General features: G+C 39.8%; 1 protein-coding gene across 1 annotated transcript in view; it reads left to right on the top strand.

The window, feature by feature from the left end:
- KLHL13 (kelch like family member 13) overlaps positions 1-27,606 on the top strand; it is an 80,854-nt gene that overhangs the window by 9,548 nt on the left and 43,700 nt on the right. Inside the window, exons 2-3 of the mRNA XM_066559256.1 lie at positions 649-713; positions 8,445-8,503. Of these exons, the coding sequence (XP_066415353.1) occupies positions 8,484-8,503 (20 nt within the window). The 5' untranslated portion in view covers positions 649-713; positions 8,445-8,483. The remainder of the gene's footprint in view (positions 1-648; positions 714-8,444; positions 8,504-27,606) is intronic.

Raw genomic sequence — 27,606 nt, forward strand, 5'->3', positions numbered from 1 at the left:
AGTGCAGTGTCTCCTCCTAAATCCCTCTATCCCATTGTTCATGGCTGTAAGATGACTTTTCACTGTAACTTTGTGCTATTTCAGCTCTGCTGTGACTGCTGCTCTCTGTGCAAGCCCAGCACAGCTTCCTGCTGTGGTAGCAGCTGCTGGGGGGAATTTGTGAGAAGGGGGCTTGGCTTGGGGTCATGGTGCAAGGTATTACTTCTGTTAGGACTTCTGTACCTCCTGTGGCTTGTGTGCACTTTGTGATTGACATGAAGTGGTGGCTGTGGTTCTGAAACAGTGTCTGCCTGAGTAGCTTCAAGGCAAAAATTAGATCTGGCTTTTTTTTCTTCTGTGCTACTGTTGAAATAGAATTTTATGTGGAGCTGTGATCTTGTGGGATTCTGTATGAAATATTCCATACACGTGGAAAAGAGCAGGATGCCACAGATTTTTAGTGAGTTATGTGAACTTTCCCTTCAGGCAAGAAGCAGGGCTATCCAATTTTCCACTCACACTAGAGACAGAGCTCAAAGGGCTGCAGGAGCCAATAGTTAACTCTGTTGGAGATGCTCTACCCTGCAGTTCTTTAAAATAACATCTACCGTGGATAATAGTGTGCAAACGTGTGTGACAATTTTTTTCTCTTCCCACACCTTGTTCTAGATGTCAAAATTAACCTGGACTGCTTGGGAATGGCGAAACATAGCCCTGGGATCCTGCCATGAACAGTAAGAAAGCTGAGATACTTTGTGTATGCAAATAATTTTCTTTTAGTGACTAAACCCCAGTGAGACAATTCCTGTTCAATTAACACAACCAGGCGCACATCGTGCAGCTGGGTGTGGAGGTGCTCCCAGCTTTCCAGGCAGTGAAGAGGCAGCAGAGTGTGTCAGAGGGGTGGACCAGCAGGGGAGCATTCTTTGGGAAGCTGTGCATTATTACTCTAAATACAGAGAATATATGCCTAAAAAGTATTATCAAGTGGGGAGGTCTCTGCAGTCAGGATGGCATTGGAGGTGGGAAGCTGCTAGGGGTGGTGCATTAAGAAATTATTGAGGTGGTAGCTGAAGGATGCTTTCCTGCAATGAGTAATTATATTGTGAGACTCCATTGTTACCCAGTGTATAATTATATCAAGACTCCATTGTGATGGGATACCTTGAGTGCAAATTGGATTGAAATGTGATTAGATAAATTAGTGGAAGGAAAAAAAATGAATTTTGAAGTGCTCAAGGCTGAATTCCAGATGCAGTTTGTGGGAGGAAGCTGCCAGGAGGCTGTGTCCTTTCACTGCCACTGCTCCCGAATTGATGCTGTTGGACAGGTAGCCTGGCTGGTTAGGTCTCCACTCTGAGCTTTCCTGTCCCACTTTTGTGTGGTGCTTTTCTTATATGAAACTTAGTGTGTAACAGAGGTTGATTAAACAGTTTGTGTAACCAAGAAAGCAAGATAGCTTTGAAGATATTCTTGAGTGCGATCAAAATATTCAGATATTTTTGTGTTGTTGGTATCCTGATACTTCCTAGCTTGAAGGATGTGTAAATATTCATGTATGTACATGCTCTGTATTCTTTACATAGCCTTTTCCAGATGTTGCAGTAGACATCCTTAAATTAACTAATTGAAAATTATTCTAATTAATTTTCCTGGTACAAAATAGATTACTTGAGAGACTGTGTGGGTGAATAATATATTTGCAAAGTATCAACAGTGTCTGCAGAAAACCTACACAATTTGTCAGCCTTCACTGGGACAGAAATTAGAAGGCTTTTGTATTGTTACATATAATAATTTGGATCTAGTCCATTGAAAATGTACTTCTCTTGAAAACTCCTGTAATCTAAACTCTTCACAGCACTGTAAATACTTAACATGCAAATGTTAAAATGAAAACATATTTTATTTTCTTTTGTAGGACTCTGACCATGTCATGTTTAATTCTTCCATGGGAGCAGTTTTTTCCCAAGGGTTTTCAAAAGCTGGTTTATATCCTTGAGATGTTAGGCACTGTGAATATCTTGAAAATATCAGGACTCTCATTTGATGAACAAACTATAATTGTTAAATTCTTGTAAATCAAATCAAAACAGAGCCTTTAAGTTCTTTATTAGTAGAGCTGATAAAGACACAGGAAGCTTAGTGCTTTGTACAAAGTAGGGTATGTCACTCCAGCAGATTCTGCTAAGACTGATTACTTTTGGCTTTCTGAGAAGTTTGTTCAGCTTACCTGAAAAAAATAAACGTATATATTTGTAGAATATTAAATAGCTTTGAAATTTTTCCAGAATGCAGCTAAAGCTTCAGTTTACTTTTTCTGATTGTAGATTGACTGAGCTAACAATTTAAGCTGTGCTGCTCAGAGGTAAAGCATTGCTTCGTTTTGAACTGTCTGATTTAGCAAATTGACTGTTTGAGAGGTTGGGACATGTAGAATGATCCTGGGTTTTTTTTTTTACCTTCTAATCAGTTATCTAAAGGTTCTGTGGCTTCTCTACTGGTCTTTCCTTCAACGTGGTTATTTGAGCCAAAAATGCTGGACTGTTGTTGTACTGGTGTTCAAGGTCCTTGAGTTTGGGACTTTCTTAATGTCCATTTCTAGCACAAATATCATCAGAAATCCAAAGCTCATTTTGCTTTTAAAGCTGTTATGTTAGAAAACATCCATGTGCCACTAACTGAAGCTGAATGACCAACATGGGATGTGCATCCTACTCAGCTCTCGTGTCATTTGTGAGGCTTAGGGTAAGGCAGTGAGTGTGCAGGAGTGTGAGCGGGTGTGCAAGAGTGTGAGCGGGTGTGCACGAGTGTGAGCGGGTGTGCACGAGTGTGCGCAGGTGTGAGCGGGTGTGCAAGGGTGTGAGCGGGTGTGCAAGAGCGTGAGCGGGTGTGCATGGGTGTGCGCAGGTGTGAGTGGGTGTGCACGAGTGTGAGCGGGTGTGTCAGAGTGTGAGCGGGTGTGCATGAGCGTGGGCAGGTGTGCGCAGGTGTGAGCAGGTGTGAGCGGGTGTGCATGAGCGTGCGCAGGTGTGAGCGGGTGTGCACGAGTGTGAGCGGGTGTGCACGGGTGTGAGCGGGTGTGCGAGAGTGTGAGCGGGGGTGCAAGAGTGTGAGCGGGGGTGCAAGAGTGTGAGCGGGTGTGCGAGAGTGTGAGCGGGGGTGCAAGAGTGTGAGCGGGGGTGCAAGAGTGTGAGCAGGTGTGAAAGAGTGTGAGCAGGTGTGCCAGAGTGTTCGCCAGTGTGCGCGGGTGTGCCCGAGTCATTTCAGTGCTGGTGCCATTTCAGGGTCTGCTCAGAGCAGCCTCACAAGGACACCACAGGACCATGGATGCCTCTAAGTTATTGCAGCCGGGTGTTCCCTGAGCTCCCACCTTTGCCCATAACAGCACTGCTCAATTGGGACGCCTGCTGTTGGAGATCATACGGACTAACTTCACCTAGGAGCATTCTTCTGAGGCCTTTATTTGCATTTGTAGATTAGGAGAAGCCTCCAGGTAAAGGACATTGTTGATGGAAGTAACAGCAGGAGGGAAGGCTGGAAAGTGATTCCAAGGTGCCTTGCCATAAGGATACTTGAATGGTAGCAATTAGGAAATACCAAGGATTCAATTTCTCAGTGATGCAGGTGGTTCTGATACTCTGGTATGTGATGTAGGAGAGAGGGTGCCAAAGGTTTACAGCAGAGAATGGGAAAATGGACTTTATTGTTCTGAACTTTCTTTGCTTTTATTGCCAGGTAATGTATACTGGCTATTTGGGAGTTGCTTGTGAAGGCTGGAAGATTTCAGTCTGCTGAAGTGTGTGTGCATTGTTTTACCAGGAGGTTTCACAGGCTTTTACTTCCTGTTTTCATCACTTGTTTCCAGTCTGATGTGAACTGGCCTTTTCATTAACACTTCCAGAGTAGTTGGTGCCAGTTGGTGCCTCTAAATCTGTGACACAGACTGTCCAGAATGGAGCTCCTGGAGAATGGAAGCAATCCATGGGAGGTAAGACTCCTAACTTTGTACTGTCAGCACTCTTGGGAGATAATGATTGAAAACCTTCCTCCAGTCATGAGCATGGAGGCAGAAGCTCACGTTACCTTTAGGAGAGGGGTGGCATGGAAGCTGCTTTGTTGTCTGGACATGGCAGACAGCAGGAGTTGTGGGCATTGCCACTGGTAGGGGCCTGCTCTGCATTGTGGCTGTAGGAGCAGCAGTGGGAGGACAACAGCATTTTGGGCAGCTGCCACTGATAGATCATCTGGGTGCTGTGCACAGCTCTGAACAATGCTTGGACCTGCAGCTGGGGATGACAAGAGGGTGCAGATGTTTGAGGCAAGGGCAGAAGAGACAGAGCAGTGCTGCTGTCCAGGAGCAGAGCTGAACCCGGGTGAGTCACTAACCTGTCAGGTCATTGTGGCTCTTGCAGGAGCTGGCTTGTCTCACTCTTGCTTTCCTGTGTTTTGGGGCACTGCTCCCTGCTGCATCCTTGTCCCCTCCCTGTGCTGGCATCTTAGACTCACTGTCACTGCAGTGTGTCATCTGCAGCCTGTTCCTTGTCCCCCTCTCCCAGGCTGGGATTGCTGTGTGGGAAGATGATCTCATTAGGGCTCAAGGGAATGGAGAGAAGTCCATTCATTCCTTGGGACTGGATGATGCTGTGCTGTAATTGCTGAAGCTCCCAGTGTTGAGAGTGTAATATAAGGGCATCCAACCTAGGTCTGTCAGGCTTAGCACAGCTATTCAATATAAACCCAGCATTTTCTTCTTGCCTTTGGTGCCATTTTACACTGCAGGTGTTTTACTTAGGTGTGATTTATATGTGGTATATTAATGACTCTATCTGCTTCAGGGAACTGTTTTCTCTTTCTGTGTGAGTGAAATACTATACCAAGAAGCTTGGGGTTTTTTAATACTTGAAGTATTACTGAAGACTTCTAAGCTTGTGTGAGCATGCTGAAGCTTGTTTTATTTTGTGTTTCTAGAATATGTTGAATAAAATTTTTATCAAACATTTTTAAAATACATTATTGAAGGCCATTCTGTAACTGCCATTGTAAAGCATGGTAGCACTGCTTTTGGTGGGTAAGACTTCTTCACAATTGCAAAATTTCCATTAGGATAAGATCTGTTCTGCTACCTAGAGTTGTATTTTGACTGTTGGCTTCATTTATGACACTGAGTTTTTCAAAATACAGCACTTTGTCTGACTGAAGCTAATTGGTAGCTTCAGTTATATTTTCTACAGTCTATAATTATGGGTTACTTTTGTGTCTGGACTCGATTTTTATAGAAAATGTTTAAGTACTTATATACTTCTGGTTTATGGGTGGAAGTCAGTAAATTATTCTACTTGGTAATGATTATCAGGTGATAGTTGATATAGGGTAATGCTGCTCTTGAGTAATGCTGCTCTGATGCCTGTTATAAAAACTGGGAGGCCGTGCTATTCTCCAGAAATGTGTACGAAGTCCATGCTGAAAACTGCCTACATCAGGATAGTCTGCATCTGACCTCTAAGATGATAATACTTTTTTAGGTATATCTTCTCTGTGTTTAGAGAGAGATTCTCTTACTGTACTTATATAGAGATTAAAACCATTCTTTTAAGAGCACAGTTCAATGTCAGATTGAATCAGTTGCTGCTGGAAGGGACAGTGCTTCTTCCTTCTCTCTTTGCCCAGTGGGTGCTGGGGATTTGCAGCTGCCCTGGAGAGCAGCATCTCCCTGTCCCTCTGGTGGGACAGCACTGGCTGTGCTGGCTCTGCTTGTCCCTCACAGCTGCTTGCTGGTGGTTTCTGCAGCTGGGTCCAGCACAAGGTAGGCAAGGGGTGGTTGGGTGAAACCAAGGAGGTGGGGCTGTGGTGTTCCCAAGGGAGAATTCAGCCTCTTGCTCCCGTGCATTTCACCAGCACTCTGCTTTTCAGCAGTTGTGTTTTGTTAGCTTTGATTCAGGTTGTTTGCTGTGCTGGAGGAAGGTTGTCTGCTGTGTTACCACTGTGGGTCAGGCTCAGTCCCAGCATCTGCTGTGTGATTTCTGAGACTCATTTAAACCCAACTTGCCTGCTGTAGGAGTGATGTTTGTGAGGTCTGGCCTCTGACCTGACAGGTGTTTCTCACATTCCCTGGATGCTCACGTTTGCCCTTGAGGATGTGTGGGCTTGTTCATTCAATGGCTTCCTGCACACTTTGTCACTCCTTGGCATGCCTCGTGTCACTCATTTGCTGTTGTTTCTGAAGAGCTGGCTGTAACTGATACAAGTAACCTACATAAGCAGTGTGCACTATCAACCCTGAATAATCTAGAGCTTCCTGACAGATGAATTACAGGCGTAAAAATAAGTTTCACAGGGTATCCACCATGTGAGCTGCATTCAGTGGCATCTGACAATGCATATAGTGTGTTTGCCTTGTGGAGTTGGAAGTAGAAGTAGTTTAACTTCTCAGGAACGCTCAACAATTTTACATGGGTCTCAACCACACCTCTTTTAAATTGTATTCTTGTATTCCTGTATTCAGGCTGAAGATGGTTGGAGCAAATGTAATGGTTTATATAGGAAATGAATCCTTATTCATTAATAAATGTACTATTTTTGGCAATTCTGAAAGAATGATGTAAAAATATAACAGCAGCTACAAGTGCAAAACAGAGACCTCAGGACCTTGCACACTAGTGAGAAATTCAGCTCCTGACAGGGGCATGCAAGTTTGTGCTGGTGATCAGATTTGTCCATCCTGTGGCAGAGGTATAAGCAGAGGTGTGCATTTCTGATATTTGCATGCTGGGAATGTAGAATCAACACTGAGGATGATAGAAGCTCTATTGCTAAAGATGAAAGTTGACAAAAATTTTTCTGAGTATGAAAAATTCTATTTCAACATGGAATTTTTTTGATCCCTTCATACTGTTGTGTAATGTATTGGTCTCATTAGAGAAGCCTGTGTAGTGTCCACAGGTTGGTAAAAGAAGGACTGAGACTTAAGCACCATTCCCAATTGCAGGAACCACACTACACATCACACAGGACTTCACAAATAATGGAGTAATGATGGTAGCAAAGCAGCTCAGGTGATGTGGCACTTTTTGAGTGCTAGTTTTGTGATGGAGGATGGATAAAATCCATCCCATTCACTCAGCAGACTTCTTTAAAAGAGAAGAACCTAAAGTTTATTTGAAACAAGAGGATGTCCTGAGGTGTAACAACATCAAGAGTTAAGAACCACTTTATTCTGCCAGCTGCTGTAGTGTCAGTGGGAGGGAGTGGGCAAGTTAGCTGCTATTAAACAATTCTGTTTGATGCTGTCTCAGTTGTGGCATGTTTAAAGTATTGCAAAGCATACACTGAATTTATAATTCATGCTTACAAATACTTTGTGCTATTTCCTTCCATAAAATGTCTAAGTCTGCTTTAGCAAAATAAGATTTTAGACAGGCTCTTAAATTAGGAGAGCTTGTGTCTACTCTCTGAAGTCAAAATTTTATTTGTCATGGTACAGAGCACTTGAAGGGGAGAGGATGATTTGCAGAAGCTTTTATTTTCTGTTATATATAAGCTGCCACTGTGACCTTATCTAAAAAAAAAATTTGCTTCTGTATCTTTAAAGTATTGACTAAGAAAGTGAATTTCTTATTTGGGCTGTGAATTAATAGCAAATTGCTTTAAAGAAATACCCAGTGCATAGAGCTACTAATTTTTTATAATTCAGTTATGTTTATAAATGTAAAATATATAACAGACCGAAAAGCTGAAGAGTGTCTCTTCAGAAGTATTGCCTAGTTTATATTTTTCAATGTTTGCTAATAATAAATGTCAGCAAATAGAAATGTTACAACTTTTTCACTGTCCCTTCAAGTGGAGGTATGATTTCACAAGCCAGAATATAGTCTGTAGTCTTTCATTTTTCTTTCATTTTGGTTAAAGGCTGTAAGATACCATACTCCTGAGACATAAAAAAAAAAAGAACTGGGAGTTTGTTTATCAGCTGTATTAGATCTTAGAAATGGAAGTCATTAAGATTTTGGCCTCTTCTGTACAAATTAATGTGATTACGTCTTGCTTATAAATAATTTGAGCCATTTCTCTCTCCCTTAAAAGGTGGCTTTAATGAGTCACAGCTTCCATTTTAGTAAATTGTTCATGGGATAGGCAGGCTCAGGAACAACTGGGTTAAACCAAGAGATTATTTGAAAAATCTAGGGCATGTGCTCTCTGTTCACTTGATTAGTTTTCATAATTCATCCTTGTTTGCACAGCAAAGAGCAGCCTAATGCATGCACACAGGAAGCACTTTTCTTGCTTTTGTGCTCCTTCATCTCTGTAATTTTACCAGAGAAAGTAAGTGAAGTGGGGAAACAGATTGTGCATGTTTGGAACAAATCTTGGTTCATTTTGTGAAAATCCATGGGATCAGAGAGCCAGGTGCTATTTGGGGATGTCTGTCTGTGACTCTGCTTCAGTTCTTTTCTGTTTGACTACAGGTGCATGAAGAACAGAGGAGATATTTCCGCTTGTCAGAGATGATGTGGAGAGACTCTTTGTGAGTAACTGATGTGTGTTTTCTAAAAAGCCCAAAATGCTAATGTGGGAATTATTTTATTTTTTTTTTTATTCTCTAACTTAGAGTAACTGTGCCATTTGTCTAAAAGTTTCATTTGGGTCTGGGAAGCTGTGAGTGTAGAGCCCTTCACGGGAACCATAGATAAAGCTCATTGTTGAAGGAAAGAGCTGGAGGACAAAGCCATTTTGGTTTCATAAGGGATTAACCACAATGCTTCACTTGTCTGAAGTGATCAGTCTACCAAAGGCTTTTACTATTGGCTGCTCAAAGTGCTCTAGACTGCAGTAAAACCCCTGACATGGTGGGCATGGGGAACCTTTAGCAGGGTTTACTTGTTTCTTGTAGAAGTTTACTCTGCATGGCAGGTTCTTGACATTTTATTGTCCTTGTCCAGTTTTGGATTGCATATCTGCTATATCTGCTGTAAAGATGATGGGAATAACAGCAGTCAGTAGAAGCTTTCCTTAAAGTTTTCAGTTCTTTTCTGCTGGAATAAACAACAATATTCTGAGATCAAGCAGCTAAACCACACTGCTAAAGTATTACAGGAAAGAAAGAACCTCCATGGTGGAATATAACTGTACCTAAAGAAGTACTTAAAGGATTTGCTTTTGTGGAGACAAAGTCGTTTTTAGAGAGCACAATTAGGTGATGCAATGTCTTATTTTTCAGATGGATTCCATAAAAATGCTGTGCTTTTAGTGCTATAGGCTCCTCAGCCAGCATTCCTTTGGAGTAATTAGTCCCAGTGTTTCCTTTTTTTTGCCAGATTTCCAGTAACAGTTGTGAATTAAAGCAGCATGTTATTTTAGGATTTTCCGTGATAGCCTTTGTGCTTCTTTTTTTTTGTGTGTAAGTATAATATGAGTAATGTGTTCTTTAGTGCTTTCTTTTAAACCATAAACTTTGATATTCTGGAGCTGCTGCTTTGTTCTAATGATAATTATCTAGGAGAATAGTGCCTTTGTGGACAACTTCAGGGCTTTTCTTGGCAAGGAAGAGCTCGAGTTAGAAGAACTGCTCTTACCTCAGGCACCTTGATTTCTAAGTTTTCCTATGTTTATATCATTAAAGCTACACAGTGAAATTTTTCTTTGTTCTTTTCTTGAAGAAAAATCCTTTTATTACAACAGACTAGTAATTGCTTCAACTCCTAGGTAGGAACCAGTCTGGGTTCCTACACATGACTTACCTTTCTTGTTACCTGGATCTAAGAGAAGTGTTAAATGGTTTTTAGAACTTCCCTCTTCCTGGAGACTTTTGGATATTATCTTAGATACGGTTTTGTGATTTGTTAAGTAACTAATTAAAAAAGTCACTATTGCTTAATGTCCTCATTCTGGTTTGGCATCTGCAAATAGTGCCTGATCTGAAAGCCTGTCTTGCTTTCAACTGAAGAAAAAATCAGCTTAAAGATAATGTTGGCTTGTAGTCATCTTTCCCTTGTCTTCTTCCAGGCTCTGCTTGCTGGTTCAGGAAGGCTGTGTGAGGATTTTTTAATAACATTCTCCTGGCCAGATGCTGGATTCTTTATGAAGCAGCAGGAGAAACCCTTGTCCTGATCCAGCTGACTTACCCAGGACATAGTGTTGATTCGATTTACTCTGTTATGTTGAGATCTCTTGTGGGCAAAGTCTGTGAAGTTTTAGCTGCACTTGGCTGAGTAGCAATGATAATATGCAATATTCTTCATTACTTCATTATTTTAAAAGAATCTCTTTAATATTATCTGCTTAATAAAATTGGAACTTGATTTTTTTAAATTAAACAAGAAATTTAGGTATAAATGTTCCAAGTATCAGTCTTTATACCTTGAAGTGTTCTTATGGTGATGCTACAGTAATTTGATAATACATAAATTTTTCCTGGGGCTTATTTACAGATGTTGACTATATTTTCAGGGAAGGTCATTTTCAGAAAAGACTTTCTGTAAAATAGGCCGCAGTTATTTTGTGGGGCTAATATTTAATTTGTACAGTTGGTTGCTGTTAAGGACCTTTCAGCTGCACAGCAGTCAGCTTTTCATGGTCTTCAGCACTGGGCTGGGTCAGGTTGTGCTCTGATGCGTGAGTGGATGAGGCTCACAGCCAATGGCACCCACCATGAAGGGTGTTTTGGGATTTCCCTACATTAATACTGTGTGTCAGCATTGGTAGCTGCAATACAGGTAATATCTTTGTGGACAGTTCCATTAGGTCTTATGGCATTATTGCAAGGGTGAATGTGTGTAAAATATAATGAGGTAAGTTGAGAATTTAATTTAACTTTTGGTGCAGGAGGGAGCTGAAGGAACTGGTTCCTTTGCCAGTTCTGTGTGATCATAACCTTGGCTTTAACCTTTATGCTGTACTGTCTTGAGAAGTATTGTGTACTATATAAAGGAAATTGTTTTTTTTTCCTGTTACCATTGTTCTTTTTGTGGTTATTACTGTGTACTTGATGTGTAGAATTTCTGGTGGAAAATTGAAAAACATTTCACCTTTTGAATGCTCTAAGGTTTTAAAGGGCTTGAAATATACACTGCAACTTAGTCCATTAAGTTAAAAAGTAACTTAGCTAATGAAGAACAAATGTCCAATAAAAGCTTTTTCATTTTCTATGTAATATTGATTCATAAATTAATAAACTTCAGAAGTATCAATTCTTGAGTGGAATTCTTAAGTGGATAATATTTAACATGAAGTTCAACCAAAATGCAGAGATGCACAGCATTCCCAATGCTGATTATTTCTGGACAGGCTGAATGAGGGTGCCTTGTTCTGCTTGACTTCTGCCCATGTCTGAGAGAGTCTAAGTTGTGCAACAGCAGAAGGTGCTTGAGCTGTGCCCTTGGTAGTCAGTAGACCAGGGACTGTATGTGACAGGCTGGGCACTGAAGGGACATGCTGTATCTAAGCTATTCTGTTTCCTCATGAATGGCTTGATTAATGTGTTCTGTTGGCCTTTCCTCTCTGTAACCACATAAAGCTTTATGCTCTTAAAATAATTGACAGTCAGCAGCTGGTTTCATAGCTTGAAATTCATAGGATTTTTTTCTCTTGGTAGTGAGGAAAAGGTGGGATCCAAATGTCATGGTCTTGTTGTCTTTGTGGAGACAATGCAGGTTTTTCTTTCACTTTGCTGGATTTCTTATGTACAGTTTTTTTCTTACATGCAATGCTTATCTAATCAACCTTTTGTCAGCAGAGTTTATTTCATCACTGTGGGTTTATTAAGTGTAGGTGATGATGAATGAGCTTTAATAAGTTGTAGCCACAGGTGACTTATATCAGGGAAAGGCTTTATGAGGGTTGGAAAGTGCAGATGAAAGTCCTTTACAGAATACTGAAGAGATGGGAAATCTCTAAGTTCACATTTTAAGAGCACTTATAAATTGATTAGATGCTTTTGGGCCAACTAATAATAATTTGATTAATTTCACCATAGATATGTGAGTTTAAATTTGGTTCATTATGCAAATCCAGGCATGAAAAAGTTGATCATCTGACTTAAAATTCAGAAGAATATTTCATTTAAGACACTATTTTAATACACATACCTCAGCATTGTAAAAATTCTGGTTTTTGCTGCTTTCTGTTCCGTGCAGTGGTTAAAGGCTGTCCTTGCAGGGAGCCCTGACTGAGGTCATGTGCTGGCCATAGAAATGGGGGTTTCTGTGCCTGCCCCATTTAAGGTGAGGTGTTGGTGGGAAGAGTTTCTGTCCCTGCTCTGTCTGAGGCTGCAGCAGGCTGAGCTCTGTTCCCTTAGACACAAGGCAGAGAGTAGAAGCAGTCTCATCTTCTAGGCCATGAAAATGGACAGAAAAGCTCATTTGGAGCAGATAAACTTTAGAAGTAATGTACAAAGAGAGGAGGAGTCTCAGATGACTTGTGGCAGACATGAGATAGTGGATTAAAATTTCTGTAAAATGTGTTCCAGCTATGCTTTGTCCTATATCTCCCTGAATGTATTAACAGATTTGCTTTGAAACGTAAGTTACATAAATCTTTCTGTAAAATGCAACCCTGTTTGCTTTGAAATTTTACAAAGACTCTGGTATTGTCAGACTTGTCCCTCTTGGAGCTCAATGTAGGAATTGGCCCCTAACTGCCAAGACAGGGATTGACATGAGAGCCAAGATGCCAGTGTACTTAGGCAGTGAAATAATCCTGTGCAGCTTGGGAGCACAGAAGCACAGTTGTGTTCCTGCAAATGTTATGCAGGGATTGAAATTGCTCAATGGTTTTGAGATGATAGATTAGATTTCATTAAGACTGTAGAAGGGTTTTCCTTTCTCCAAGTAACAGCACAAGCGTTTTATTTTGCTGCTGTACAATGCCTTATTAAAGGTAGCAGTGGCTGTGCAGTGAAGCAGTTTGTATTTTGATTTGGTACAGGTGTCCTTCTGAGTTATTTTGGGAGGTATTTTAGGATGGTGAGGGCAAAGCAATAGATCTTTTGGAGCTTTACTCTCTGCACATTGGTAATGTGTCCTTTGCTGGGTTGCCTCCTGCTTGCCAGGGTGTATTTTTCACAAGGCAGGTGTTTATGCTGCTTTAGCAGTGTTCTGTGTGCTGTACAAGCTGATTTTGCAGTAGAATGGTTTACATAAAACAAGAATTACTTGCACTGATTTAAAAATATGGTTTTGTATTCTGGAGTTCATTGTAGTGAATCCTGTTCCATTAGTCTCACTTCCTTTTTTGTGTATGTGGCTTACCTGAAATTCACTGCTTGTAAATGGCATTTCAGGAAGTCTGAACTGATCCAACACATGCCGACTTTGCCTACAGCTGAATTTTGATGAACTCTTCAGTGCAATATGAAGTGTGTTTGTTTTTTTTATTAACAAAGCTTCCTTAAAATTTAGTCTTTGGACAGTTTTGCACAATTTATTAAAAACTGCTTTTGCTTCAGGGAGCCAAACTGAATAGTTTTGTTGTTGATCTTTTTTTTCTTTTTGTAAGAAGGAACAGTGTTGTAGTATTTTCAGTTAAAGAGAAAACTCCATGGGGAATATTTTTTAAAATGTTGTCTGATGCCCTCTGTAATCCTTGCTCCTAAGCAGCCCTGACTCAACAGATGTTGCATGTGGGTGTTTGCAGCTGGATCAGAATATCCTGTGATGGGAAGGCTGAGTCTCTGCTGGTGCTGTGCTAGCAGAGTGCTCTGCAGTCAGCTTGCACCCCTCAGTCATGGTTAGTTTTGGTGGCTTTTGATCAGAGATTACCAAGTTTTTGTAATGGGATTGCAAGATGCCAAGTGTTACCTTAACAATTGCTGCTTAATTGCACTTCTAAAGCTGTGCCTGTGCTGTGCCAGCCTGGAGCTCCCAATTCTTGCTGTAAGAGCTTGTGGGCTGTCTGGGGATCTGTGCAAACCCTACTCTAGTGCCTAAGAAGTGATAGTTGCCATATATCATCACTCTGACTGCTGAGTGCCATTGCCAGCTTGGTGTTGTTTTGAAGGAGAAATTATTGTTGCTTCTTCTTTTCTGGCGCCTTTGTGTGTCAGGGGTCCCATGGAAGAGAACACAGAAGTGTTTGTTGGCTGCATTGCCAAAGGTTGATCTAATTGAGGGGGAAAATTGCTGCAAAACCAGCAAAGCTGAGCCCTGTAGGTCATCAGAAAGCAGCTTTTCATGCTGGATGTAGTGAGAGAAGCAGGAGTTTTGGATGGATGTGCTGTAGTAAATTAATGTGGCTGAAGAGACAAGGCAGGAAGACACTTGAGTAGTTTCCAAGATTAGGAAATGTGGGGCTTGTCAGAAGCCAGAACAATTTAATTTTGTGGAAGATGGATTTTACCTGCCTAGATAACAAGGCAGAAAAGACTGCATCTTGAAGATATTGTAGAAAAAGTTTTGGAAAATGGTTGTCTATTTGCCAGTAACTCTTTATACCTGCAGCATACACTTCTAGCAGATGGCTTTTACCCAGTTTATCCTAACCGATGACATAAATTGAAAAAAAAATAGCAATATAACTGCATTTATTTAAGGCCCTTGCTGTTCTGAATGTGTAAGTATTTTAGAGAAACAGCACCCTTCATGTTTCCTATGTCTTCAGTTTCATGCCAAGGGACAGGATCCTGCAAACAAAACACTCTTTCTTTAGTGCTCCCAGCAAGCAAATTACCAGTCAGGCAAAACTGCACGTCCCTAGTGATGTACTGCTGCAGGCAAGATAAAAGGCATAAATAAAGATCTGCCCAAAACTCGAGGTAGCATGTGGGCAGAAGAGAAATGAGAAGATTATTTTGATATAAATACTGTCACTTTCACCCAAGGCTTTATAATATTAAAATGTCTGAAAACCTGGTTCAGCTTTTGAATTTTAATTCTTGATGCTTTGTTGGCAAGAGAAAAATGAGTAAAGTTTAGTAGGTTCCCCCCCCCCCCCTTTTTTTGTAATACAGAATATTTTCATTGTCTGGAATGCTTTATGGTGACAAAAATGACTTCATATTGATTTTAATTGGATAATAATTTGGTTCTTAATATGTTTTCAAGAGAGATTTTTGATGGAAAAATGAGACAAATGTATCCTTGTGAAGGGAACAGTTCCCATCTTCTCAACATTTTAGATATTGGAAACTCGTGATTCGATGTGATTCTGTATTTTAGAATGTCTCATCTGTTTTGTGGCTTTCTATGATGCTTTTTTGAAACCACAAGTCTTAATTTCTTATGGTAAACAGGAGATGGACTCCACAGATCTTCAGTAGTCATTTAATGCAGAGTTGATTGCCTTAACTCAACAGAAATTCCAGCAACCTTATTTCAGTGTCTTTTCTAGAAATTAAATCCTCACTTAAAACATAATTGTTCTTTTATAATATGGACATAGAAGCTATAGCATTGTTTATATTATCTTGTGCTGTACTTTGCACACCCATAATGGTAGTTTGGCTGATGTGGTTAATTTATGTTGGAGTTACTGGGTTCATTTTTTCAAAGAAACAAGAAAAAGAAATATTTTTGTAGTGCAGGATGTTTCTGTATACAATTTTTGAGCTGCATGCTCAAATATGAACATCTTTATTAGTTTTCATGAATTTTGCAATTGAATAGGGACATCATACTTACATGGAAAAGGTGAGATTAGGGGTCATAAGTTTATGATGAAATGTGCTGCTGGCACAACAGTTTCTGACACTACTTTGTAAAGGAACTTTATATCCTGACATCCTGTCAGGAGTGATACTTTTGATTTAGTGTTTGTCTGAGAAAGTGTCAGGGATCCATCATGTGCCTTTCCTCACCGCTGTATGAAATGTAACAGCCTGGCTATGAGTGTTTCAGTATGTTGGTAGGATTTATTTTCCTTTATAGGTGATTGAAACTATTGCTGCAGCAAGAGGCATCATTCATGACTAGAATTTTCTGTTAATGCTATCTAAGACTTCCACTTTTTTTCCTTTGGATTGCTAATGGCATTTTAAACCTTTCATTTAACTAGATTAATAAAACTGTTTTGAGCATTCATCTTAAGAATAAATGCTGCATTATTTCTGTTCCAAGGCACGTATTGACATTAAGCAATCTTCTTTTAGCAAGTTTGGAGTGAAGAAATCTTAATAGATTCTGTAGTTTCATTGACTGATTTAGTGTACTTTTGTCTCAGTCTAAATAGAGAATTCATAGGACAACAGTTGAAATTACTAAAGTTATGTTTTGGCAGCAGCTGAATCAGTCTTGAAGAATGACCAAACTCATCGGTATGCTGCTCGCTGCTTCCGGGGGGATTTTTCCTTATAGGTTTGATCTTGGAATAGAAGCAATATATTTTCTGCCTTTTTTTTTTTCCCCAAAACAGGCACACAAGTGCCTTTTGTCTGCTGGATGCATTTATGGTGATTTGAGCATATTCAGTCTCAAGTTTCACTTTTCATTCTTGCACTCTGAGTGCACACAACCTCTTAGCAGTGTTTTGGTCAGTCACGTTTCTGCTTCATGTGGAAAATGGCTCTTTAATGAATAATTCTGTGAAACTCTGAAGAAAAAGAGTTATAAAAGCTTTCCTTAGATCAGAGTTCTTATGTATGTGTTCTCTCCATCTCTGAAAGCTACCAGTCTCTAGTAATCCCAACCAGTACCTACTCAATCCCATTTCCTTCAAGTTACTCTTTTGTACTTCATTTTATTTAGCAGATGAACACATCTCTGTGTTCATAGCAGTGATAAGTGCTTTCAGTCCTCACTAGGTTCATGATTTTGTCCTTTGTTCCCAGGCATGTGCACTTAGAGTCCTTTAGAAGTCCATTGCCATTCAAAATGTGAATGTTGGCATTGTGATGTGAAGCCTTTTAAAATATATTCATGTAAGAATTAAAATTAGAAGATAAAGAACTAGAAAAAAATTCAGTGAATATTTTTTAAGGCAATGACAAACTTCTTACTGTATTTATTGGGCACTGGTTTTTGTAACATCCGGTCTCAGTATGGTGTGTGTGACAGTGTTTATGCTTGTTAAGGGGTAAAGGTTTCTTAATCTCAGTGGAAGAATGAACCTCTTCAGTAAAAAATTTTTCTCCTGTAAATGCTTTTAGCTCTCCAAATAATCTTTGTTTTCAACCAACCACTAAAATGACCTAGGAATTGGTAGAGTGAATACTTGCAGCTTTAGTGTTGACTTGTATTAAAAGAAAGTATCTGTAATTTTTTTCAAGGTTGACTACGTAAAAGTAATATTTTCTTTGTGATGGAATATTTGATAAAAATGCCCAAGTTCCTCTTCTGTGACTAGAAATTAACATCCAGGCTTAATGAATTTATTGAAACATGACACAAGTGTATTCCTGTTTTTTCTTTTTTTCATGAAGAAAGACCAGTGGCTCAAAGCAGAAACATCCTCTTTCATATTTAAAAGCTGGGTTGTGGTTTGGGTATGTTTCTGGGTTAAATGCAGTTCAGTTTCCTCTAGACATGGCTGTGGGTCCTGCCATCTGTCCAAGGGCAGCTTTAGTGCATGGTTTGTGAGCCAGTGCCTTTTGCACATGAACTGTTTGCAACTTGAACTTCATGTGGGAGGCAGAGAGGTGTGGATCTAAAATAGTTCATATTTCATTCAAAGGAGGTCAGCTGCTGCTTTTACTGGGATAGGTGAGCTTGCAAACTGCCCTGGCTGCTTGGAAGGTCTGGCTGGCTTGTAGGATGTTCAGCACACTGTAAGCAGGTTTTTTCTGGAAAGCTGACTTTGGAAAGTTCTCCATCTGATGACACCTGTTAGCAGTGCAGTGTAATCTCATGCTGATTGTCACTTTCCCTTTTGTTTCCTCTCTTTGTCTTCTGTCACTTGGGTGGGTGGGTGTCTGCTGATTGTAGTTGTTCTCCTGATGAGTGGTGGTTGTAGGTTATGAGTAATTGTTTCCCTGCTCTGTTTGCTGTTTATTTGAATGCATCAAGTTAAAAAGAAGGGCTTTAACCAAAGTAACTTTGTGCTTATGATAAGGTGCTTTAAAGTCCTAAATCTAAAATAATCTACTCCCATTGTGTGTATAGCATTGTCCCTTTGAGAGAGAGTATGATTTTTTTTTTGTCTGGATGTAATTTATTGATTGTGACCTCATATTTAAATTGTGTGTATCACTTTTGGGTACAGACTGGCATAGTTCTTAAATTGATAATGTACAAAACATTCAAAAATTACTCCTGTTGTTTCAAAAATTAGTCTTTCCACTCTTTTTTAATGCTAGAGGTGTTCTGCCTGTGTATTTTCCTGTGTGCAGCTTGGTAATAATACATTTCCCATTATTCCATTGTCATTGGACATCTGGGATGTCTCTGATTCGGGTTGCAGTTCACTTGGATGCAAAATCAGTCATATCTTGGAAAATAATCACACAGTGGTGGAGACTGTGCTGGAAAAACAGTCTTGCTTGTGCTCATTGTATGGAGGGATCAGTTTTGCATCTGAACCTGATCTGTTTTAATGAGCTGCACCTTAAGCTTACTAATGTTGTTAAGGACATCTTGTAATAATGAGAAGTGTTGGGTTATATTTGCATTAATGTCCAGTCCTGGAGAATGAAAGTTGAAGCAACTACTAAGTTTTCATGTGATCTTCAGAGGGATTATACAGGTATCCTGCAGGACCAGTGAAGGCTCTTCAGGGAAACAGCTCAGTTTTTAAAAGTGTGTTCTACAGCCTGGTGACTTCCAATCCGGTAAATAAACAATGAAATCCAGACATCAGTATGATTGCTGCAGATAATAGCAAATTAAACAACAGAACATGACAATTCACTGTTTAAATGTCCATGTCTCTCATGGAAAACTGCCAGCTATAACTACTGCTCTTCTGCCTTGTCACAATATTGTGTGTATATTTATGCCTGACCTTCCTATGGCATTGCTGAAACTTGAGCATCTTGCTAATCTCCTTCCATTTTCCCAAGCTATGTTTTCACATCCAGCTCCATCATGTTGGATTCCAAACATTTTCAGCATGCAGCCACCCTCTTCCAAATTCCTGAATTCTGCTTTCATTCTTCTGTTCCAGCTCACCTGTTTCAGGGTGGCTGAATCTAAGCTGACAGCCACGTAGGTGGAGGTGGATCAACCAAGGATCCAGGAGGAAACTTAATTTAAGGAGAATGTGTTAAATCTCATTTTGCTTCTGTTGTCCCAGAGAGCACAGAGGTCATGTATCAACAAGTCAGCAGGTCCCTCAGAAGCCCAGCTGGACAAGGAGCAAAGCCCTGTTTGCTGTTGCTGAAATTGATGTGACTGGGGTGAGTCAGAGCAATGTGGGAGTGCAGCAGAACACCGGAGCTGCAGCAGAGGAGTTTGCAGGCTTTGTCAAGCTGCTCTCTCTGGCTGGAGCAGCATCTTTGCCCTTGTCTGGGTTCCTGTGTGCTCCCACAGCCAGGTTTTCTCCTCTCTTGTTCTGTCTCCTGGTAATTAGAGCACCAATGTGACTCTGCTCAGTTCTGTTTTCAGATAATTAGAGCTTGGCCCATCCAGCAAAGTACATGCTTGTCTGTGTTGGGCTTTGCTCAGGGCCTTGGCCAGGACATCCCTGGTCTGTCATTGGCAGCCAGAAATCCTTTTCATTGCTGCTCTGCACTGGGGTGTGGCAGAGGCTTGGGCTATGAGGAGTAATTGTGTGATGCTGCTGGCTTGCTGTGCAGTGGGAGCAGCCATGGCTCTGCTGTTCATGCTCCAGGAGTAATGAGCAGCTCTGCTGGAGAACAGCAATGGCCTTGTTCTCCAGCCAGTGAACTGGGTTAGAGACTGGTGCAGAACTCGGGAGGAGGGTAAATGAACTGAATCACATTGCTGGAATTTGCTGTGAAAAAGAATTTGTACATTCAACACCAGAAGGCTAAGGCTCAATAATTTTAGTTAATTTTACTTTTGCCCTTTGGATTTTGTAGACTTTCATCAGATTAGAGCCCTGAAGTAAAAGCTTAGTCACACTGGGCCTTGTGAGTTGTTCTAGGGTGTTGATAAAAGACAATTATAAATAGGCTGCTTATCTGCAAATCCTGTATTTAGTTATTTACACACAGGTGCCTGATAGAATGACTGAAAATTCTGAAAATCTTCTTAACTATTTATTGAATGTAATTATTTAAAATACTTGGTAGTCTTCAAATAGGCCTTTTCTTTTAAATAAATCAGTCTTTGATTAGTGCCATCTGCACATCCCCTTTCGCACAGCAAAAAAATGTCCCTGAATGGACATTCATTTCAAGATCCAGCAAAACTTTGTCATGTTTTAGAAACTTCTCCCCAGCAGCTGCTTTTTGGACAGCAAGGTGTCGGTAGTTTGCTTATATTTCTACTTTAGTGAAAGACTCAAACAGAAGAAGGTATGTTTGTGCATGTTGTTGCTTGATTCAGGATATGAGCCAGAACACAAGTTCACAGAAATCTGATGAGAAGCACTAAAGAAAGAACAGTCTTCTGTAGCAGTGTTTATGTAAAACTCCTGGGTTCACAGTTGCTGTAACTCTTGGTTTCCCTGCAGAGGTTTATTATTCACTGAACAGTTTTGATTTCGGTGTTCCAGAAACTCCTGTGGCAAATGTTCATCTTATCTTAAGCTACCAATTGCATTTTGCTTTGAGTTCAGTACTGATCCTGTTGAATAAATATCTGGTTTACTGCCCTCCCTTCCTGCCTTCCTCCCTTCCTAATCTCACCACTGTATCCTGTGCTTTTGGAGTAATGTGTGTTTGTCTCAGCAGAGATTTCCCATGTGTCCCCAGAATTAATCTTCCCTTCTTTTCATGTTTTCAGTATAGGCTGTTCAAAGGCCTCCAAAGCTTCAGCTCTCAAGGATTTTACTGTCATGAAAGTACTGAGCTCCTTTGAGATTGCCTTTGAATCTCTAGACACCAATGCTGCTTTCACTATAGGGTTTGAAATTTAGAGTCAGTGTTCCAAGTGAGTGAAGAAATGCTTTAGTAAATTGAAGGAATCTACTCAGTTCCAGTTCTAAATATCTGTAGATACACAGGGAGGCAGGAGAAGCTCAGACATGACTGATGTTAATGCATGATTTTTTAAAAAAAGTATTTGAACAGTTAGTTATGTGGGATTTTGGCATTGCATTTTCCTGGCAACACTTTGTGCAATATGCAGCAAGACTTTGTTCAGGGGGTTGCAGTCACATTCTCCCTGGTCTGAGTTACTCTCATGATTCTCCTGAAGTATTACTGGGCAACTCTGCTGTTATATTAGTTATCCCAGAGGTTCTTGTAAAATCTTTCAGACAAGTAAGATATTATTTGCAGCATGATTTATGGTGTTGCTTATGATGAGAATCATGTTTTGTATTTCTCATGGTGTTGTATACCCTCCTGTGTATTATCATTCTGTCTTGTGTGGGCAAAATTGTAATTTCAGCATCTCCAGAAAATGAAAATGCCAAACTTCAGAAGAAGTAAAATATCCTGCACTAGGAAGAACATGTCAAAGCAAAGCTTTGATTAATGTAAGTTTTGCTTTGTTTAGAGATCCAGAAAATGATTATACCATGGGACACATACTGCAGAGAGCTGAGTAAATATGGCTGAAAGAATATACAGAGGTTTGCAGAAGTTTGTCAGCATGCAAATAGATGTCCTTGTGTTTCAGCTGTCTTAGCTTGTTTCTGCTGTTGGTACATTAGTGACTGAGCATGGCCTTGGGTTTGATTCCTACACCAAACTTCCAAATTCTATTTTAAATTCATATAGTTAAATTTTGTAGTTCCAAGTTACAGCAGAAAATTACAGTCAGAAATACCTACTTTCTGGTCAGAGATTGTCTAAGATTGGAGAATCACTAAATGTTTGTCTTGAGAGGGGTTGTGAGGTAGCAGTTGACACACTTTGGAGTCAGTTGTTCAGTTAATTTGTTAATGTTATTTCATACCTAATTCTATGCCTTCATTCTTCCTTCACTGAAGCTTTTTCTGCTCCAGAACCTGTTGGTGGGAATTTGACATCTAGAAACAGTTTTGTATTGAAGGCATAGATTGGAAGTGATCAAAAATGTCTTGAAGTCATAGCTTAAACACATCTTCCCTTGTATTTTTATCAGTCCAGAGTTAATTATAGATCCAGGTGTAATACAGGAGGAAGGGGATTTACAGTTGTTTTTACATAGCCATGTGTGTGTCCCACTGCAGTATTAGGGATGTTTTGGTAGTAAGAGGAAAGGTGAAGTTTGCTTGCTGGCCTTGTATGTGAGTGCTGGAGTCACCTCTGGGGCCCTGGGTACAACCACTTCTGGTTTAAACTGTTTTTCTCACTTTGCTTCAGTGACTCTGTGTTGTAATAAACAGTTATTGAAGAGCTGCTGCTGGTGGGATAGCTGCAGTATGTTTCTTGAAGACATTTCCTCAATTTCATTTTTTTTCCCCCACCAAACACCTGCTAGTTTCATGTAAAGCTTTCTCTTTATTGTGTTGGAGAGCAGGTGAATCAGGACCCCACATTTACCATGCTTTTTGTGACACTACATACTCTGAATGTATTTCTTCTTTCCTCTCTGCTTTCCATGCTGTTAAGTCAAATCTGGAAGTCGATTCTTGTACAGAAGTCATTCCACAGGTTTTCTCATCCTTTTCACTCTCTGCCTTTCCCAGTTCTTTGCTGCAGCTGGTAGGATGGGGCAAAGAGCAGAATAGCTCATGGCTCAGACCAGGTAATGTGTGGGAAGGGTGCTGTGTTTGTCAGAAGGTGTCACAGAATATCCTTGTTTGGAAGTGCCCCCTAAGGACCATCAAATCCATCTCCTGGGTAGTACAGCCTTAGGACTTCAAGGCTGGGTACAAACTAGTCCAATCTAGCTAGTCCTGGCTGTGATGTTGCACAGATCAACCAAAGCATAAAAAAGTAGCATTTTTCATTGTTTTCATAGATAAAGTGAGTTTTCTGTTTGTACTGGGGTTTTTTTCCCATTTAAAATGGGAAGTTATTAAAATATTTGGTGTGTAGTTCTTGTGAATACCAGAAGGTGGCACAACTGGTTTTCCTAAAAGTGTTCTGATTGCAAGAAAAGCACGCGATGCTACTGCGCTGATTTTAAAGCTGTTGGTGGAATTTTGATCTAAGGATAGCTGCATCAGCTTAGACCTTAGCAGTTAAAAGAGTTATTTAAAGGTATACCCATCTGCCCTTTTTTTTTTTTTTTTTCAAATTGTGAAACCCTTGTGTGCAGGGTTTTATAGGTCAAGTTTTTGAAGGTGGAAGTAGTTTACCTGAAAATGCAGGGGGGAAGAAAGGGGCTCTCCAGTGTGTGTGCAGTGAAATTCTTCCCTGAACTGTTTTACAGAATCTCAGTTTTCCATGAACACATTGTTTGAATAGCTTGCTTTATCAATTTGCAAAATGAGACCAATTCCTGTTTCTTTTAAGCTCTTCAGCAAGTGCTACAACACAATAAGTTATTGGTATGGTAACATATAAATGATAGCTTTGTGTGGTAGCACCTCTAACCACAGGCAGATTTTTAGGTGTACCACCACCAGTATGTGAAAAGAGTGTGCAAAAAGGACCAATGAGCCTTTTAATGCCAATCTATTTTCAGATAATGTGTCTTGCTCTAACTGGAAGCTCGGTCTTTGTGCAGTGTTGCCCTGCATTTATTGACAAGCTGGTGTAAGAAGGTGTTAGATACCATCTCATTTGATGCTTTCCTTGTTTGTCTGTCTCTGGAGCAGTCATCTCCACTGTGGGGTTCATCAAAGTTTAAATGGAGGTATTGTTTCCATTCAGTGTAGAGAGACTCACTCCTAGAGTGAGGGCACTGGGCAGGGTTTTGGTAGTGGGGTGTCAGTGCAGGGGTGCCCTGTGCAGACACAGCTGCACAGCTGGGGTGGATTTTACATCAAACCCCTTTTTTGTTAGAATCCTTAATTGTAACGTGTAGGACAACCCTGAAACTTTTGAAGGAACGAGATACATGGGATTTTTTTCACTTTCCTTCAGCTCCCTCTGGCAGACAAAGCCCTGAATTACAACTGCCTTACTTAGAACTATTTCAGTGAAGGGCTTGTCCCAGCTCAAAGTTATCATGGTTGCTTGGTGTTCTCTATGTATGCTTCAAAAAGATATCTTCAGCTGTAGAAAAGTACACTCCTGCAGCTGCAGAAGGTGCTGAAATACAGATATTTCTTGGTTTAGCTGACTCTTGCACTGTGTCTTCATGCATCACAGCTGTGCAATGCTATTTCACCCCAAGGACCTCTACACCATGCACTTCTATTGATTTTTTTTTTCTCCAATGTGATCTCTCCTGAGCCTGCTGTGATTCACTAGAGCAGCACAGATGAGAAGGATGTGACTGTTTTGCATAGGAGCCTGGAGTTATTTGCAGAATTTAGGCCCTTTTTTTCCTGACCAGATGATGTGGGTGGGATGAAGTGGTGCAGCTGTGCTGGTGGTGGCTTTCACTGGGCTGAGCCTCCCACCCACCTCTCTGCAGTCTTCTCCTCCTCTGAGCTTCACTGATTTGTTTTCAATTCTAAGGGGGCTGTTTCTGAAGGGGACTTTGCCAGGTAAAGAGATGTGGCCACGTTTCTCAATAAAGATGTAGGGAACTGCTGGTAAAATGACCTGTAAAAGCTGCTACATGGACACTGGTGAAAGCACTGAACTGCACTTTTGAATAGGAGTCATATGTCTGAAGTTATATAAAAAAAGGTTTGTAATCATAAGTATTGAAAGTATTTCATTTAAATAGTTCATAGTTTTTAAAAATACAAGTAAGACTGCCATTCTTCCATGGGCCTTTCTAAAATCAGCTTGTACTTTTCTTGCTATGTACAATTATTTTATGCAAAGCAGCGTGTCCTCATTTGATCCTAAATTATCCAGATTGCCACTAAATAGGGGTATTGCAGAGTTCTTCCAGTCTGCTAAGTGAATATTTTAAAACTTTAAATCTGCTTTTGGAAATGAATTAATAGCTTGTATGTTTGCCCACCACAATATATTTGAAATAAGTGACTGGCGTTTTTCAAAACTTTGCCTAAGAAATGTGGAATTTTCCTTAAATTTATGTGCTCAGAGCTGCTAAAGATGAAAGCAGTTTGTAATTTTCTGTCTATAATTTAATTATTACACAGGAGTTTCAACATTTAGTGATTTAGAAGTAGAACACGGTGGTGTATTTCAGAGAAATGGAATGAGTTCATATGAAGAATCGTTTTTGTGATTGTGTATTTTTGTATTCTGGAAAAATCTAAATGTAAGCAAGGTACGCATTTTGAAAGTTGCAAGTGTTTTTTAAATGTTGATGACCCCTAGGATGGGGCTAATTCTGTGTCATGAATACACTCATTGATTGTACAATGAAAATTTAGTACAAAACTCTCTTTTTCCCACACTGCGTATTAGCTGTTCTGGTTTTGGTACTAATTTCACCTGTTCTCATGGTATTTATTTGAAATAGTCTGTGGTCCTGAAACTCCTTTTCTAGTGTAGAGAAATTATACTATTTTTCACTCACTGAATGTGAGAAATTAACACTAGCCATAAACAACATTAGTGACAAATTTAAAATTGAACTTTTTGCTGCTTAAGACTTTCACATGTTCCCGTGTGAAGGCAAGCTGAACTTTAAGTATTTAGGAAAATTTTGTATCTAATATGCTTCAGAGTATCTGAAGGCAGGTAATTAAATTGATGGCACCTTTTGTGGCTCCTTGAAGGGATCCAGCCAGCTGCAGTGCAGTGGCCATGGCATCCTGGAAGATGCATGCTGCAGTTTTTATGGCTCCCAGGCTGCACACAATGATTTCTGACAACCTGGACTTGAAGCATCAGCATCTTTTTTGAAACCTTTTCAATCTCATTCTCTGTCAGTCCTCCTGAGGGATTCTGGCCTTTGGATAGAGGTGTCAGGAGTGTCCACAGTGGGGACATCAGAGGTGACAGTGCAGTAGGAATTCCTATGTTATGGAAAGATTTGTATTTTTGGCTTTTAATGAAACTGAGTCCTTACAGAAGCACACAAAGAGCAGTGATCAAGGCTTTGTTCTTGCTTCCCCACACCTGCTCTTCTCTTTTCCTCAGGGCTACTTTCTGTAGGTGTGCAGGACCACAAAAACACACTCCAGTGGATAAAGATGGTAGGATTTAGAGAATGCAAGAAGACTAAGAGATTCCATATAAATAATGCAAGAATGAAAGAAAAAGCCCACAAACTTCCACTCTAAGAATATTTCCAAAAAACATTACCCAACACATGACACCTGTAGTTTGCAGTTTGCTGTCTGTGGTGCAGAAAATACTGAAGTTGTTCATGGCTGGTGCTCAGTCCTGGCTTCTGTTCCATTACTAAATTGTTTAATATATTTGCAGCATTTGAGTCTGATGTGTAAATGTGTTTAGGCATACTTTACTAAAATAAATTGAGCAGCCAGCAGACTATAACAGCTGTGGAGAAGTTGTTTAGAAATAAATTCTTTGTAGTTCACAGTTTGACCTAATAAAAATAACTGTTGCTTCAGACAATTATCTTCAGCAGGGTCAGTCTGGCTGCTGTGACTGTGCATTCAGTTTTCTGTGTTGATTTATTAAATATAATCACATGGGGAAGATGAGCCAGGTTCTCTGAATAAATTGGTGCTAATTCAAAAGCATTTCTTCTTAGTGGTGTGCTCTCAGTAGAGTACATGGACTTAGATCAAAAATTGGAAACCTTCATTAGCTCACTTTGGTTTTACCTCCTACCAAGTGTTCCAAGACCTTATTTTACCTAATAAATTTTACATAACAGTAATTTACCCAAGTAAAGCTGTTTTTTTTAATATTATAAGCTGTTTCTTGTAATTAAGTTAACAGTGCATCTTGACAAATCTTACCTCAATTTTAGAAAAATCTCTCTTCAAGAATACACACAAGAAAATGCAAGACATCTATTAGTGGCATAAAATAAAACCCACTTTCATGGTAAAAAACACACACTTCAGAATATTTGAAATATTTCTGAAACTTTGTGTAGTTACCAAATATACCTGAGACAGGCTTTAATATTTTAATAACTGAATACTTCCAAATATTTAAAATGTGAATACTGCAGGGACTGAATTTGTGCATTTCTTGTCTTCCTTTTCCTGTAAGTTTTTGGGACCCTGACTTAAAATTTGAGCAAAATGATTTTACTTAAATAGTTTTTAAAAATAGTGGATTGTGACCTTATAGGAAATGGCATGAGTTTTTTTGAATGTTTGCTGTTGCTGAATAATTTCAGAAGTTTCAGACTTGGACTATAAGTTTGTTTTTTTTCATTTATGAATGATGCAAAGACAAGGGTTATGGACATTTGATTTATGTGTGAAATGGAGAAACTAATTTCCCAACATGATTCCTTCTCAGCATCTTTGGTTTGTTGAAGAACATATACTTACTTTGGTAGTCTCAAAATTATGTGAGAATTTGAGTCTCTCCCATCTGAGGTGTGTGGAAGGGAAGGGGAAGTGGCTGTGTCAGATGCAGGGTAATGTGTATTTGTCAAATATATATAGAAATAATCTATGTCTATATATAGTGTGTTTGTGTATGTGTGTGTGTATATATATATATATATATATATATATATATGCACACACATGCTATATACACAATCCCATATATATAGTATGCATATGTATATTTATGTA

The sequence above is a fragment of the Molothrus aeneus genome, chromosome 14 (genome assembly GCF_037042795.1).
Source record: "Molothrus aeneus isolate 106 chromosome 14, BPBGC_Maene_1.0, whole genome shotgun sequence".
Taxonomy (NCBI): domain Eukaryota; kingdom Metazoa; phylum Chordata; class Aves; order Passeriformes; family Icteridae; genus Molothrus; species Molothrus aeneus.